Source organism: Pelmatolapia mariae, linkage group LG3_W, assembly GCF_036321145.2.
Source record: "Pelmatolapia mariae isolate MD_Pm_ZW linkage group LG3_W, Pm_UMD_F_2, whole genome shotgun sequence".
Classification (NCBI taxonomy): domain Eukaryota; kingdom Metazoa; phylum Chordata; class Actinopteri; order Cichliformes; family Cichlidae; genus Pelmatolapia; species Pelmatolapia mariae.
Genome location: NC_086229.1, coordinates 75888259 through 75904988, shown reverse-complemented (window position 1 = coordinate 75904988; position 16730 = coordinate 75888259). Strand labels below are relative to the sequence as shown.

The following is a 16730-nucleotide window of genomic DNA, read 5'->3' as shown; positions in this document are numbered from 1 at the left end:
TAAAAGTCTTCCCAAACAACCCAGAAATACTACCTTCAGTGATCCAGCTGAATTATGAAAAGGGCATCGTAATAGATATTCTGATGCCTGAGGAGTAATGATCTTTATTATTTTCCCAGTATTTTTAGTAAATTATCTAATGTATTTCTTTTTTTAATCTGTTGTTTATCTGTAAGTAATTAGTTAAAGATAAAAATGAAATAAGTTGGAAAAAAATCAGTTAATTAGTTCATTGTTTTGTGGTGGTTTGTTATTCCTGAATGTTTTAATAAATGCTTTGCAAACTTTAAGGGTCTTATTTAATTTAATAACATAATGTATTTACATATACTTTAAAGGATTTGAGGCAGCAGCACTAAATTAGTAAATTCCAACTGAAGAAAATGGAATAGAACAACAAGGAGAAAGATGAGGAGTAAAAGAACAGTTTTTACTGTGATTGCATTCCTGTTTTGAGCAAAGGTCCTTGTTTTTACTGTTATTAGCAGCATCTTGAGGCTGTATTTGTTTCCAAGTCTTGAGTCTTCAGAGTTTTAGTGTTTCGGTGAATTTGCTCTAACAAATGTAACAGTTGCAGGGTTATAATATCTAACAACTGCTCCACTATATAATGTACTAGAATGAATAGAAACACAGGGTAGATTGTGTCAACTAATAACTTTCCAAAGATTTAGGTACACTCTTTTCTGACAGAGAAGATGGTCTCTTAAAGAACTTATGCTAGACTTTATTTCCACTTTCAGGTGGATTACTGACTTCCTGTTTGAGAGGAAGGAATAAAAGCAGACTACATTGTGCCATGATCGCTACTAAGAAGACACTGATGACCCAACACATAGACTGTTTGTCACACTGTTCTCTGGCAAGAGGCTGCTGTCCATCACTTCAGCCTTATTTTACAGACTTCCTGCCTGACAAGAAGTCACTGATCTACAAACCCAGCACAGAGTAGACATGACGATGTTCTGGTGTTTCGTTTAAGAATATAAGATTCTTGAATTTAGACACTTAAAATGAATAATTCCACTCTTCTAGTGATAAAAAGAATATCAACTTTCAATATAAATTCAGATGTTTTCTGACTCTAAATTTTCTTTTATCATTTCTTAGGTTTTTATAATTTACATTTAAAACATTTTCATCTATTTTTCCAACTTCTTCTGTGTGATTGTCAGCTTTTAGCAGTTTACCACTTTTGTTTTCAGTTTAAAAATTCATTTTTTTTACATCTCATTCAACATTTTTAACTTAAATTCAGTAATTATTTCATTTCAGTGCATACATTCAGATTCAAGCATTCACACTGCAGTTTCTTCAGAAAATGCACTTTCTAGTTGAAAATGTTTTTCATGTGTTTCACTGAGTGATTACTGTGTATTTTATGTAAAACTACTTTTGATACTAAAATAAAAACAGAACCTGCAGTTTTATTGAAAGACAAAGTATTTTGTAGTGTTTTTTCCATGAAACATTGTACAATATAAATTAAAAAAGAGTGAAATATTTCCAACTTACGTAATACAGTCAATGTGGTGATATCACTCCAGTCTGTCCAGGAAGAGTCTCTTCTGCCCCGACAGCTGTATCCTCCAACATGAGACTTAGTAGCTCTGCTGATTGTGTATTCACTGGATGTTTCAGATATGTTTGACTGGCCTCGTCTCCATTCATACGTCCACTGAGCTCCTTCACCTTCCTGAATCTCACATCTGACAGTGACTGTCTCACCGCTGTATATCTGAGTCCAGGATGGCTGCAGGGTCACAGTGGGCTTAGGAGGAGCTGTTCAAATAAAAAATATATCATTAGCACACTGATAATTTGACTTGAAAATCATTAGCAGAATTATACAAATATAAAACATAATTAAAGCTGTCCCGATTTTTATTGCTTATGTTAATAGTAGTCATAATTTTGCATCCTGGTGACAATTTCACTTGAAAATCAACCCACAGAAGGTTTGTTTTTAAATAAAAAAACAGGTAATTTGATGATATTTAGAATCTACCAGCAGAGTGAAAACAAACATACAAATAGTCCTAAGATGAGGGAAACTGAGTTTTCTGTTCCACAAAGACAGTTAACTTGTGTTTTCTCACTTTGTGTAGACAGTTCTGTGTTTTGGTCTTAACATTGTGTTTATAAATGTGGAATAATCAAAACATCTATTCTGTGTAGAAAAGCTGTTTCTGTGGCTGTTTGTGATTTCATGTTGAGCTTGTTTTGGTTGAGTAGATCTTATTTAGTCTTTTCAATTTAAGTCAACATAACGTTAGTTAGATCAACATTATGATATTCAGCTAATAAAACATGATTCTTTTGATTTGCATTTAATTATCCAAATGTTATCAGATGTACTTAAAATATCTTGTTAAAATTAAAAGTATCATACATTTTACATTTCACTAACCCAGTTGTGTGGAACTGGTTGACTGGGTGGAGTAAATACAACCTTTTATTTCTTAGAGTGCAGGTCTTTGCCCTCTAGAAAGGACATAACAGTAATATAGTTGAGTTCTGTACAGACTGCAGTCATTCAGCTCAATTTTTCCAAAGCAAGTAAAGAGACTGTTTCAGTGATCTATGTGTGAAGAAATAAAAACATATAAAAACATGTAAACTAGTGTTTGTGTCTTTAAATGATAAAATAAATCTGATTTTTGAATTATTTCCTGAAAAGATAAACAAATGGCTTCATTTGTTTTGTGATGTGGTGATAAAATGTAGGTTTGTTTTAATCCTGAATTCTTTTTTGTTGCTATTGTCTTGAAATTTTCCAGCAGAGCAGCAGCTGATGGCAGCATGTGTTCAGCATGTGTTCAGCATGTGTTCAGCCGACGAGATTCAATGACAACATTTAAAGTTTTGTCTGAGTTTAGCTGCAGGACATTAGCTCACATTCAGTTTTATAATAGTGGTGAAAACTCTGTGTTTGCAGCCACAGACATGAAGAAACTGGGACAATTATATTTGCATTTATTTTTTTCATGTAAGAAACATTTTTTTCTTGTTTGATCCTGAGTAATTACTGAATATTTTTACAATGACATTAAAAGCTGTTGTGCATGACTTTAGATACCAAACTAAAAAAGAAACGCACAGTACAGTTGAAATATTTTGCAGTGTTTTTGGAATTAAAATGAGAGAAATGTGTCCAACTTACCTATTACTGTCAATGTGATGGTATCACTCCACTCTGTCCAGGAGGAGGTTCTTCCACCCCGGCAGCTGTATCCTCCACTGTCAGACTCAGTAACTGTGATTTTGTGTTCACTGGATGTTGGAGGTGTGTTTAGGTTGGGTGGTCTCCATTCATACGTCCACTGAGCTCCTTCACCTCCCTGAATCTCACATCTCACAGTGACTGTCTCACCGCTGTATATCTGAGTCCAGAATGGCTGCACAGTCACAGTGGGCCTAATGGGAACTGTTCACATAACAATGATCCAGTTAGAAGAAGAGAAACATAAAAATTCATAACATTAGAGTGACCACAAAAAAGCCAGCTGTTGTTAAAGTACAAAAAAAATCATTTGTGAAAATATCCTCCAATCATTAAAAGATAATGATTATTGTAAAAATAATAATAATAATAATAATAATAATAATAATAATAATAATAATAATTGGATAGATTTATGCACAGTCAGTACATGAAGCTCGTTTTGATACAGGCCTTGGGAAATAGGGATGCTGATGGTGTCACAGCAGCCTCTGGTGAAAATAAACTAAAATTAAATTAAAATATCACATCAACAGAATTATAGAAATATAAAATTATTATAAATATCTGTCCTGGTTTCATTGCTATTGTTAATGGTAATCATAATTTTGTATTCTAGTGACAATTTGACTTGAAAATCAACAATAACAAGGTTGTTTTTTTTTCCATTAAGGACACACTGAGCCTAATAATTATTAATTTGACACATTTAGTTTTCTAAATACTGTTTTGAACAGTGATTCCCTCCATAATTTGGATTAAGACATTTTTAACTTGGAAAAAATATTTAAACTCATCAGTTTCCTGAATGATGACTGAATCGCTTTTAGTTGAGACTAAACTTGTGTTTCTTCTCCTTCCTCTGCAGGTGTAGATGCCTCCATCAGAGACAGAGATTGCACTCTTAGAGCTAAAAGAGATGATCTCATTTTCGGATGAGGTTTTTCTGAGCTCATATTCTATGTCAGCAGAATCCTTCACCTCACAGGTCAGTGTCACACTGCCCCCTGCTGGTGTGGTTGTGCTGTCTGCTGTCAGTGTGCCTTGATTTTAACTTCTGCAAGTTAGAAAAATATGAGGCTATTATTGTGGTCCTTTCAGTGGAAAAAGTAGAAACCCACCACATCTGCCACACAGATGTTCCAGCTGCAGTTTTATTTCCTACTGCAACTGTGAGCAGGTGAGCCTGGTTTATATTGACACAACCACCTGCAGCTGAATAACATCACTTAAATGAGTGAGTAATACGCCACCTGGTGGTTTGTTCTGAGTGTGACAGAAAGCCTGAGCTCAGGGTTAATTGACTTATAGAAAACTCTCAAAGTAATTTGTGGATCTGTCACAGCAGAAGTGCAGCAAAGGTCACGGGTAAGAAAACAGACAACTGGAAAGCAGGTGAGCTGTAAGTTCATCACGTGTGTGCTTCAAGCCAAACTTCAAGTCTTTCCAGCTGATAATATCTATGCACACAGATGTTTTTACATATTTACAAACCTGATTACACATATGGATAATAATATGCACAGGGGGGTTAAAATATATACCCATGACTTTGCTACAGTAAAATCTCCAAACTAAGCTACTATCATAGAAACACCAATTAGAGAAAAAGTATTTTGTGTCCATTCTTCCAGTAGAGTCCACAGACTTGTAAATATGTGTCTCTGTAACAATGAGTGGAGTGCAGAGGTGTGAACTCAAATGCAATAAGCAAAATAACTTAAATAAAACTGAACTTTAATACCTAAATAGTCTAAAAATGGAAACACACAAAGAATCAAAACATAAGAAACTAGAAAAAAAAAGCTGTCAATAGAAACAACTAAGAGATGAACACACGTGATTGTTCACAGATGCTCTGACAAAGACTGAGGAAAAGACACAGCAGGACTATTTATACATGACTGGGAATCAGAAACAGCTAAAAACAAACAGGAAAATCATAAAGGAGGAAGAAAAATAACACAAAGGATAAGAGAAACCAAAGCTTCAAATTAGAGAGGAAATAATCAAAAAACTAAAACTAAACAGACGCGAGGAAGAAGCACTCAGAGGAAGACAATGAAAGACCATGACAGTCATATATAAATAAATCTATATCGACGGTACTTTGTCCAGTTTGTTTTACTTGTTACTCTTGTGTATGTGAAGCCTTATTCATTTATAACTTTAACAACTCTTAGAGGTTTTTTTCAAGAGGACACTGAAGCAGACAGCACACCATGAACCTATAAATAACTGAAAGGAAGAATTCATAATAAGACTCTGACTGACTGACCTGTGGTTGAGTCTGTTTTCACTTTAGAGTTTCCTGAATTTACCCTAAACTCATCACACTGTGCTGTAACAAATTCATGATAAATAAATGAAATAAAATGGCAGAGTAGCTCTATGAAGGTAACAGACTAATGTAAGATCAGATCAGTATTGCATTGACATATTTTACTTTGGTATTTCTTTGAATGTTTTATCCATATGTGTAGCTTTTGATGAGGATTTTGTTAATACAAAAAAGGACACTAAGGTAGTCAGCACACATGCTAATATAAGTGACATAATCTGCACTACATACACTCCTGCTGCAATCAGCTGTACCTGAGGATCGTTGCTCTTCCTCCGATTTATCAGCATCTTGTGAATCATAACGGTAATCTGTGAGGATGGACAGATAAATACTCATGAAAAGGAAATCAGTCAGTTTCAAGGCAACAAACTCTAGTAAATATAAAGTTTGTGTAGCGGCAGTGAAACATCTGCTCACATGATCATTTTATTATTTTAACCAATAAATTCAGTGGAGTGTGAGCTGTATCATATAAAATATTTTGTCCCTCAGGTTATTCCTGAAATATAGTTTGTTTTAAGTTTGTTATATGACGGGTCACATTTATTCATCCTGTAAGTGATTGAATCTACAGTATTGGTCAGCATATACGCTTCTTCCTGGTCTGCTCGTGTCAAACTCCGCCATCTAGTGGTTAAATAGCAGAAGTGCCAAGTAAGGGCTAGAGCTCCGTGTCTGTGATAGTTCTGCATCTGTTGCTCTTGAGATGGGATAAAGTGTAAGTTTGGGGAGATGATGGATTGTTTCTACATATTAGTGCTCTGTCCTTCTTGTGGGTCTGTGAAGTTTGTTACATTACTACTGTAAGCTAACTGTTAGTGCTTTGTTTTGCCTGTTAGCATAAAACATGTCAGCATGTGGTTCTTCCTACATTACTTGAGAGGCTTTGTCCATTTATTGTTAATGTTATGATCTTGCATTTGTCATGTGACATTTGTGCATCTACACTGAGATTAAATGTACCTGCTCTGTTTTGTTGTTACAGTTTACAGAATGAAAGTGGTACAAATGGTACATCAGTAAAAGCTCTGAAGAACGCCACAGTCTCCACATGGAGCGCTTACTGAAGCCATTTATGTTTAACTGCACAGGCTGAATAGAAGCATTCAGACTGTGCAGAAGATAACATGTAAACACAGGGAGGATATTATTGAGCACATTATAGGAGATAACAGCTACATATATGAACTGGAAGAAAAGAATAATTTCTTACCCTCAGCATTTCCACAGATGACTGTACTGAGCACTAAAATAATCAATAAAACCTCATCAGACATTATACAACTGATAAAATCAAAAACAATATAAAGGAAGACTTTTTAAAGATACATTTCCAGATGAACAGTAATCACCAAATTTCTGTGCTTCTGTTTGTCAAACAGACTCAAACATAAAAAGTCAAACTGTTGTAACACAGTGTGTAACTATAAGTGATGCAAAAAGCAGCAGTGTATGAAACATTTAAACACTTAAAGAATCTCAAGTCTGCTTTGTTCCAGCTCTCAGGTAAACAGGTTAAAGCAGTGACACACTGTAATTCTCACAGATCAGAAACATTTTCATTAATCGCTGCCATTCAATCAATGTCAGACGTGTACTTACAGAAAAAGCTCATCATGCAGAGCAAAGAGTGCCCCATCGTCACATCCAGCCTGCTGCACTCTGATCCACAGATAATCAAACAGTTTTACTTTACAGAAAAAGAGAAGTTGTGTTTAACATAGACATAATAAGAGTTTTTCTACAGTTTCTTCTTCTGATTGGTCTCTCTGTGCTTCCTTCCCTTTCGCACACAAACTCAAACAGCTCCTGTAGCTTTGACCGCAGCAGTTGGTTGACATGTTTATATTTCCTGTCCACTGCAAACAAACAGAAGTTTGTTTCTTCTGTTGTGTTGTTTCCTTTCTCTATAAAATGCAAAGCTGTTGTGTTGCTTCATGTCAGGAGACATGTTTTGCCCTTTTGGGGGATTTTTTGGATGTAATATCCACTAATATTTCTCTCCTGGCAGGTCTCTGCAGACTGGGAGTCACTGAGAGTGAATATACCAAAACAGCTTTTCTACTTTGGTGCCTGTATTTTCACTAAAGCGTTTTAAAATCATTTTTCTCTTCTTTTGATTGTTAACAGATGAATTCAAGTTAATTCTTACTTTAGGCTGCATTAAAATGTCTTTACTTTATTTGACTCTTAGCTGAAACATCATCATGCAGTAATATAGTGAAAAGGCTCCTCTGACCTCAGACCTGTGAAAGTTTCCGCCTTGTGGTTAAATTCTGGTTTTAAGTTTGGTGGAGACCCAAACACAGGAAATGACTCAGTGTGTGGCTGAAGTGAGACTAAAGACCTTTATGTTTCACCAACTAAAGTAACAAATAAATTCATAGATAAATTCAAAGTTATATTTATTATCTGTTGTCATATCAAAGTAAATCAGGAACTCATTTATTCTGCAGACTGTTCTTTGTCTTGCTTTGACATGTATGTACAGATGCACACTGACCTTAGCCTCTGACTACATGTAAACACAATAAAATAAAACAAACTGATGATGTGAAATAATGATTGAAACACTGTAATAATGATGTTTGTGTTGAACACCACATGTTACAAACCAAGATTGTGTGATTGTGTTCAGAGTCAGTTCAAAGAGCAGACCCACATCCAGAGCAGGACTCAGAGTACCAAACAAAGGTGACCTTTATTATGAAGCTGATAGTTTCAGGCCTCAGTGGTAACAAATGAAGAAAACTGAGTTACAGATAACTGATCACAGGAACACAGAGACTTACCTGTGGGTCATCACGAAGTCTTCCATATGGTCTCTATCAAGATCACAAAAGTTTCAACTTACACCCTCCAGTCAACATAAATAAATAACTGAGACTTAAACACTGTGTGATTTCACAGGTATTAAGCTCTCTGACCAAATGATTCAGTTATGTGTAGACTAATAGATCAGAAGATACTGTGGTGTATTACCTACAACATGACTGTACACGGATCTTATCATAATTATTCCTGAAAGACTTTTACCTTTATTTTTACTCATGTTGCCATAGGCTGATATGGACCTGATGAATGTAAAAAACAAAAAATTACTTCTTACTTGATTTTGCAGTACAACGGCCTGATATCCACATATCAGGACATTGATTTGAAAGTTCGATAGAACAGTGGCAGTATAATGTCCTCATAAGTGGATATCAGGCCCTTGTAGAGCAAAATTTAGTATTGTGGTCTAGACAAGCCAAAATGTGATGTCCACATATGTGGACGCCACCGGTTAAATCTTGAAAGCATGCTGAGAAAATGCACAAAGCATTGCAACAAACCACATGTTGCTTCATTGTGTTCAACTGTTCACTTATAACTGGACCAATCTTCCAGTTCTCCTTTACACTTACTGAGGTTTGATAACAAGAATAAGACGACACCACATTCACACCAGAGTTTTTGAAGTGTTTTAGAGCGGTGGGTTGATGTGGATGATTGTTTGTCTTTGTATATTATGTGCATGTCATCATAGCCCTGGACCCTGTCCTCAGCTTGTGATGGGTCCCTGGTCTCTGGGAGGGTCAGCTGCCCGTTGCTTCTGGTTCTCAGAGGCTCTCCTCATGGAGGCTCCGTCTTCCTTCTGCTCTCTTTCAGGTGCTGTTTGTTTTCTGTGTCGTTTCCTCTTTTTTCTCTTTCTCTCTCTTTCCTTCTCTTTCTTTCTTCTACTTTCTTCTTCCTAATCTGGACCTCCCCACCTGTCAGCTCTGACACTGTTACAGTAAAGATGTGTAATTTTTTTTCTTTTACTTTAATACCTGTAAATAGTTAATGTAGCAGTTAAAGCACAGTTTCTATGATGAATTATTCTTCCTCATTTTAACTCTGCAGGCTGATGAAGAAAACAACAAAAGATCATTGAGGTTTGTTTCAGTGCAGAGATGCTGCAGCTAAGACTGCAGCTCTGTGTGAACTTGCAGTTATACAAATAACAATGTTTACACAATATTTTCCATCATTCGCGTCTTTTTGAGAAGTGATCCTTCCTGTCACAGTCTGATCTACAGGTCAAAGTTTAAACACTTTCTGCACATGTTCATGGTCTCAATCATTAAAGTTTTACATCTTATTGACATGTTAATATTATAAAGTATTGTCCTCATCAGGGTATGAAGTGGCGAATAACGAGCAGTGTGAGCTGGATACTGATGGCTTAAAATAAGACACTGCTACACACAAAACTGTTGGCTCAAACCACAGGCTGCATTTCCTCTTTTGTATGTGGCCGAGATGAAAATGAGGCCGTTCAGTGGATTAAAAATAAACCTGTGGCAGAACAGACAGTAACCACCAACAACTTTTTACACACATGTTGGCACTGTAGCTGCCGCCATGTGTGTCAGCATTATACTGTATTGTCATTTTTGCGGTTTGATCTTGATGTCTTTAAATTTAATACACAAACAGATGTCATGATCCTCCAGTCCTCTCTGACTTCCTGTCAGCGCTTGTTGTTGTTCCTCTCTCCCTCTCCTGCTGTCCTCTCCACCTGGGTGGTGCGCCATTCCGGGTTCCTGCCTTTGGCCAAAGCAACTGCTGCTCATCATCCTCATCTGATGCTTAAGGTGGCGGCTGAGCTGTAGGCTTTGCTGGATTGTTGTACTTACCTTAGTTACTGTAACCATTAGAGATGGCATGATACCACTTTTTAATGTCCAATACCGATTCCGATATCATAAATTTGGATATCTGCCGATACCGATATAGATCCGATATAGCGTATTTTGTAATCAATAAAACTGTTTTTTATAAATATCTTCCTGCATTTTGTATAAGTTCATACTCAAGTTTTAAAAAACAAGAGACTGAAGCTATTCTGTTATACCTGTATGCAAAAAATACACTCCACCCAAAACATTTTATAGTTCAGCAACACTGATTAATCTAATAAATTTAAACCTACACCATCCTCCCTATTCTGGTATTTTAAAGAGTAGTAAAGCAACCTAACTAATAGGGTTGCCAACTCCCAGCAAAAATATTAGGGAATCACCCCCCACCCTTAATCGATGTAATCAACTTTAATTTAATGCAAGTGTAAAACAAATGCACAGAAATCAATTATTTTTCTACAATAATTAAATAGATTTAACATCTTTCTTCAACAGAATTGCAAACTGCACAGATGGCACCTGTCACGGACCCGGTTCCGGGGTGTCGGGGTCCGTGAGCAGTGTAGACCTTTATTGTGTCTGCGGGTGTGGCTGGAGGATGAAGGACAGCCACCTGCAGGCCTGATGGGTGTGGCCCTGCCAGCTGCCGGTCACGCCTAGGTTCTCACACACCTGCTTCTGATCAGGCTCGTCGGGGGAGCTACTTAACAGAGCGATGGAGCTCCTTCCGGCGCAGGATCGTTGAGTTAGACTCCATGTCAGTGTCTCAAGTACTGTTTAGTGTATCCCTGCTGAGTTGGTGTCATAACGGCTGTGTCTGCTGTTTTATCCTCAGGAGAGTGGAACACGGGACTGCAGGACGCACGGGGTGTGCGTAGGCACAGAAGCAGAGAGCACGAAATACCAGCACTTGGGAGAAGGCACAACACAGGAGTTGAGGGAGCACTCTGGAGATTTATTGTGTGGTGTACATTTACCCCCACTGTAAATAAATGCACTGCTCATTCCACTAAGTCCAGCGTTTGGGTCCTTTCTCCAACATTCCCCACGGAATGCCCTGGCATTCCGTGACAGCACCTTCCCAAAGGAAAAAGTACTATAGCTTACTAGGGTGTATATTAGACTTATTAGTTACTATATACAATAATGGATTTCTATACATTTAATCAGATGACCACTTTTGTTGTAAGATTCAGATAATTATTTATTCAAAGGTTTTAAATGACATAACAAAGAAAAGTATTTCTTTGTGCCCCCCTTTCCCTGTTAATGCCCTACCTGGCCCCCTGGCAAAACTTTGCTAGACCCGCCCCTGCACAGTTACCAGCTGTCAGCTACTTAGAAAAGGATCCTGGTGTTATTTGTCTCTCAGAAACAGTTCATAACTTCCCTTCAACTCATTCATGTCACCTAAAAGGTAAACCTGTTTCTCCATCACCTGTTCAGTTCTGATGATTCAGTAAGGACATCTCCTGGTTTCATCTTCATGTTTCCCTCTCACCACATATCCAAACCGATATCATGACCAGCAGCTTTTACAGCCGGGGCTCCAGCAAACATCAGCTGATACAAGAAAGTAATATTAAATACATTCTAACAACAGCTGATCAAGCTTAAACGTGCTGCTGTTGTTTATCCGCTGGTCTCCTCTTTCTAGCGCAAAATGGGCGATAAACAAACAAGAAAGACGGGACTTGCGGCAGAAAAGCCGATCAGCTGATCATTGATCAGTTTCATGTTTGAAGTAATAACAGGAGAGGAAGGGGGAGTGAATGAGAGAAGTAGATGCAACTGCGCAGCAAAGACAGAATAACTCCAGCTTTGTGTCTATTTTTTAATTCTAGCTGAAGTACGGGACAAATCGCTTCCTTTTCACCTCAATATGGAACTCCGATGGTCCAGCTGTGGCTCAGTATATCAGTTGTTAAGCTTAACGTGGAAATACTATGCAAACATTCAGGGATGAACTTACACACTTGCTTTACTTCTCTGGGATAGTTTTCGCGGAGATGAAATGCCGCGGTTAGGAAGCATGTAGCGAGGCTCCAAATGCTCCAACAGACCACCGACAGGTCTTGCAGACAACAGCCGCTCTATCACGTGACACATACTGCTCCGATGCGCCGAGCTGGGTTACGCCAAGTAGCGCGTTTTGTGAGGTGATTTGTGATACTTCGGATCGGATTACATTTTTTATTTCTCTCCGATATCCGATCCAGTAATTAAGGTCAGTATCGGACCGATACCGATACGTAATATCGGATCGGTCCATCTCTAGTGACCATGGTTCACTTTTTGAGCAAAAATGAGTTCAGCTTTTTTGTGCAGCTTTTACAACAGTTCTAGGTTCTCATGTGGTCCCTCATGAAAATGAGTTGCCAACCCTGTTCCTGAGGGTCTCTGGTGCCACAGCAATGACCCAACATCACACCTATACCATCGCTGACAAAACAAACCAAATGATCTGTGAGGTGCAGAGCAGGTCACCTGCTTATTGGAAGGTTGATGGTCGATCACTGTCTCCTCACGTCTGCATGCCAAATATCCTTGAGCAAGATACTAACCGCACGTTGCTGTCAGATGCATCCATTGGAGTATAAATGTGTGTGAATGTTAGAGAGAAGGCAGTTAAATACAAAAAAGTGCTCGTGTAAATGGGTCAAGTTGTCTAAAGTGCTTTGAGTGCTCAGAGTAGAAAAGCGCTGTATAAGAACCAAACCATTTATCAGACACTACATGTCCTTCACACCTCGATGCTCTTCCTGGTTGTGTTGTTTTCTCTCTCTTCAGTTCTTTCCCTGCAGGATGGTGGCCCTCTCTTTTTCTCTGATGCCCGCTGTCTGCATCACTTATCCTCTGGTGTACTCGAGTAACATAAATTCAGTAGTCAGGAAGTGAACGTTAGTTACAGATGATCTTACACACCACCTCAACATAGTATAATATAGCAGGTATGGGTTTATAGGTTAGCCTGTAAGCCTTTGTATACACACACAAACAACAACAAAGTAAAGAATCAACAGCATAATACAGTGTTTGGGATTTCTGAGGTCCCTCAGAGGTTCAGCAGTGCTGGGAATACTGGGAGTGTTAGTGGGAGGTGCATGGGTAACAAAAGGCCATGCAACAGCTGTAGTAGGCCTCTTTGTCTCAGTCTTAGTTTTGTCTTAGTTTTAAAAACTAGTGTTAATGACGTACCAGCTGACTTATTATATTTTTTTTAAGTTATAGTTTAACAAGAATGTAATCATTTTGGACCAATCAGCATTACACTCAGTTTGGCTCATCACAAATCAGCTCTGAGCCAGAAGGACTGAAAAGAAACCATTTAAACTTTCATAGCTGCAGAAAAAGATTCACTGACTTTGTGATTTTTTCCTTGTTTTCCAGCAGAGACCCAAAGTTCAAACTTGTGGCCTCACACATTTTCACGTATCTCAACTCTGTTTAGAGAGAGATGCTGACACCATGTGGACAAATGCTTTTAGGCAGGTTTGTGGGTTACAAACGTTTTTAGCATGGCAAACCACATAAGTAATAATTATACTGGTTTAGTGTGGAAATATCTGTGTGTCGGTTATTCCAGTAAGTGTTTTTATTCATCATTTCTATGAGGAAAATAAGAAGGGGAAATGTTTTGACATTAAAGTGGCAAATTTATGAGAAAAAAGTGGCCCTTTAGGGCTGAACTGTCATCGCCTGCAGTACAGTAACTGACACTCAATGTCTCATAGACCTGTTTCAGACAAACATATTTGAATTACAGCAACAGCATGTTTGTGATATCAGTGTTGTGACCTGTATATTGCATAATGCAGAAATTATATTGTTGGGTTTATCTAGACACAAACCCCACTGGAACACGAGACCACTAACTGCACGACAAAACAAGGCAAGACAGTGCTCTTTGTCTTTGTGGCTCGCGAGGGAAGTCAGTCAAAGTTGAGGGAAAGATTCCTTCACCTGAACTCAACCAACTTCGACTGATTCCTTCGCTACAGCCCTTTTTATTGTCAGCAAGCAATCATTCATGAATATGCAATTACAAATACAGTAGTGATGGGATTTCCGGCTCTTTTTAGAGAACCGGCTCTTTCGGCTCGGCTCACTAAAAAGAGCCGGCTCTTTCGGCTCCCAACCAGCTCTTCAGGTTGTTTTGTTGCTTTTATTTATTTATTTTTAACAACAATATAAAATTATGAACAAAAGGAATTATCAATGTAAAAAAAGTGATTTTATTTATATATGTTTATATATAAATATATGCGGTGGCCCCTAGAGACAAAGCACGTACAAACTCCAAAAAGCACGTGCAAATTCCAAAACACATTTCTAGCATGAACTGAACTTCCAAAACAGAGCTACCTAGATCACTTAAATGACACATTGTAATTTGAAAGCATTAATTGAAAGCATATGTGTATGGTTTGTGTATTTATACACAAGCACTCATATATGTTCAAATAATTAAAAAAAATGTTCATTTACCTGTTACTACCACACACCAAATCCGGTCGTTGGTACTTGCTGGCTTGTGTAGCCACTAGGTAACAAAAGCTCAACACTGCGCCTAGCATTCTGGAGCACTTCTGTTGTGTTTTGTACGTGTTTTGGAGTTTGTACGTGCTTTGTCTCTAGGGGCCATCGTAAATATAATTTTATTTATTCACTCCACATAAAATGTAATAAATAAATCATATAACACAAAAACCAACTATTCACAGTTCAGCTTTTAACCCTTTAAAACCGGTCGGAGCGGGCACGCTCTGTTTTGCGTAACTATTTTTAAATCCCGGTAGCACTGCAACCACGTAAGCTAGCGCAATAATCTTTTTTGCATATGAAACCGGAGGAGTTGTACTTACATCTCATGCCATCAGCTTGTCCTAGGTCACAGTTTCCTTCCACATATAGCTTTGCAAAAACTGCATAAAAAGCGCTTGCAGCAACAAAAACATAATATTCCAGAAACACTCTTCGCCGATCCGATCAGCTGTTCATAACACTTCCTAGGTTGGAATAGACGTCAGCGCGAACGTTCACATGACCGCCATGACCTGCCCGAAACCGGAAGTGATGTCATTTTCGCGGAAATGTAGTTTTTTTTACCATCACGGCCTCATGAGCCTGTATTGGTGTTTTTAAAAGTTATCTTTGACTTTATGACTTTCTGTGTCGTTTCTGGGATGCTTAGAACTCAAATTGCACTGCTGGAAATACTTTATTTTGATGCATATGCTGCTTTTTTGCAAATCTGCACTATAATTTTTATTTTCGTTTTTCCTGCAGTATATAAAAATTGGTGTATCTCAAAAATAAAACTATGAAGACACTCAAAATAAATTTCCTGTGGTGGGAAACTAGTTTGTGCAACTTTTTTGTATTTACAGTTTTGAGGGATAAGCCTCTTACATTTCTCTAACTAGAAATATATGTTAAAAAACAAAAACGATTTTCAATTTTTTTGTAGTTTATTGCACTTTTTTGCAATTTATGTAAATACTATGCACTTAATCCATACATATTATTAAAATTTGGGCTATAATGGTTGTATTGATGTATAGCAACTTGAAATGCTCCCAAAAATGGCACTACAGCATGTAAAAATATAATATGAGCTCTGGCGGACTTGGTTCTATGGTAGGTCTTAAAGGGTTAACTATTTAAATTTTCAGCTTTTTCCTTTTAAACAAATTTAAAGTGAAACAACACAAAACACTGCAAACCACAACACAATTAAATATAAATTAAAATATGAAAACAAAAAGAAGATGCATATTCTCTGTCATATGGGCCTGCATGAATAAACTTTCTGAATCCTTTATCATCTGCAAATGAAAATAGTTGTGGATGATTACTATACCTTTCTAATGTGACGTTGTTGTCCCTGGCTCTCTTTCTCTCTCTCTCCCTCCCGCTCTGTTCCTGTGCTACTGAGAGTGTAACCACCGCCCCTCCCCCCTCTGCCCAGCGCAAAGCACAAGGCTCGCGTGCGGAGTGAAGCGGGAAAAAGTGCGAGAGAGAGAGAGAGGGTGAGAGAAAGAAAAAAAAACCCTCGCGATAAGGAGCCGGCTCGCGTTGTTCACATCATTGATCCGGCTCTAAGAGCCATTTTGTTCGCGACCGACACATCACTAAAATACACGTGACATTCTTAAGCAGGCATATCTGAACAACGTCAGTGTCTATATTCAGTGTGTGTGGGTGTGTGTCTAGATGTGTGTATGTGTGTGTGTTTCCAGTTATACCATACATAGACATACAACATTTCAATGGACTTAAACTGTATGCAGAAAAGTAGAAGTAAGCATCTCGCTAAACTATAAAAACAAGAACTTGTAATAGGCCATGTCTCTAATGCACATTTAAAGGTGTGAACTCTGGCACTTTGAGATAACGAACAAGACAGTCGGTTTCTAAAGCTATAATGGAAATTATAACGTCAAGGCTGCTTCCGCTCATCTCATGGTACACAAGTGCACACAGAATCTTATCA

At 37.8% G+C, this 16730-nt stretch overlaps 1 protein-coding gene across 1 annotated transcript in view; it reads right to left on the bottom strand.

Annotated features, from left to right (window-relative positions):
- Nucleotides 1–16730, bottom strand: part of LOC134623980 (peroxidasin homolog) — a 122738-nt gene that overhangs the window by 103758 nt on the left and 2250 nt on the right. The window contains exons 2-4 of the mRNA XM_063468977.1: nucleotides 5819–5875; nucleotides 3164–3427; nucleotides 1516–1782 (exon numbers count right to left, since the gene is read on the bottom strand). Coding sequence (XP_063325047.1) covers nucleotides 1516–1782; nucleotides 3164–3427; nucleotides 5819–5875 — 588 coding nt within the window. The remainder of the gene's footprint in view (nucleotides 1–1515; nucleotides 1783–3163; nucleotides 3428–5818; nucleotides 5876–16730) is intronic.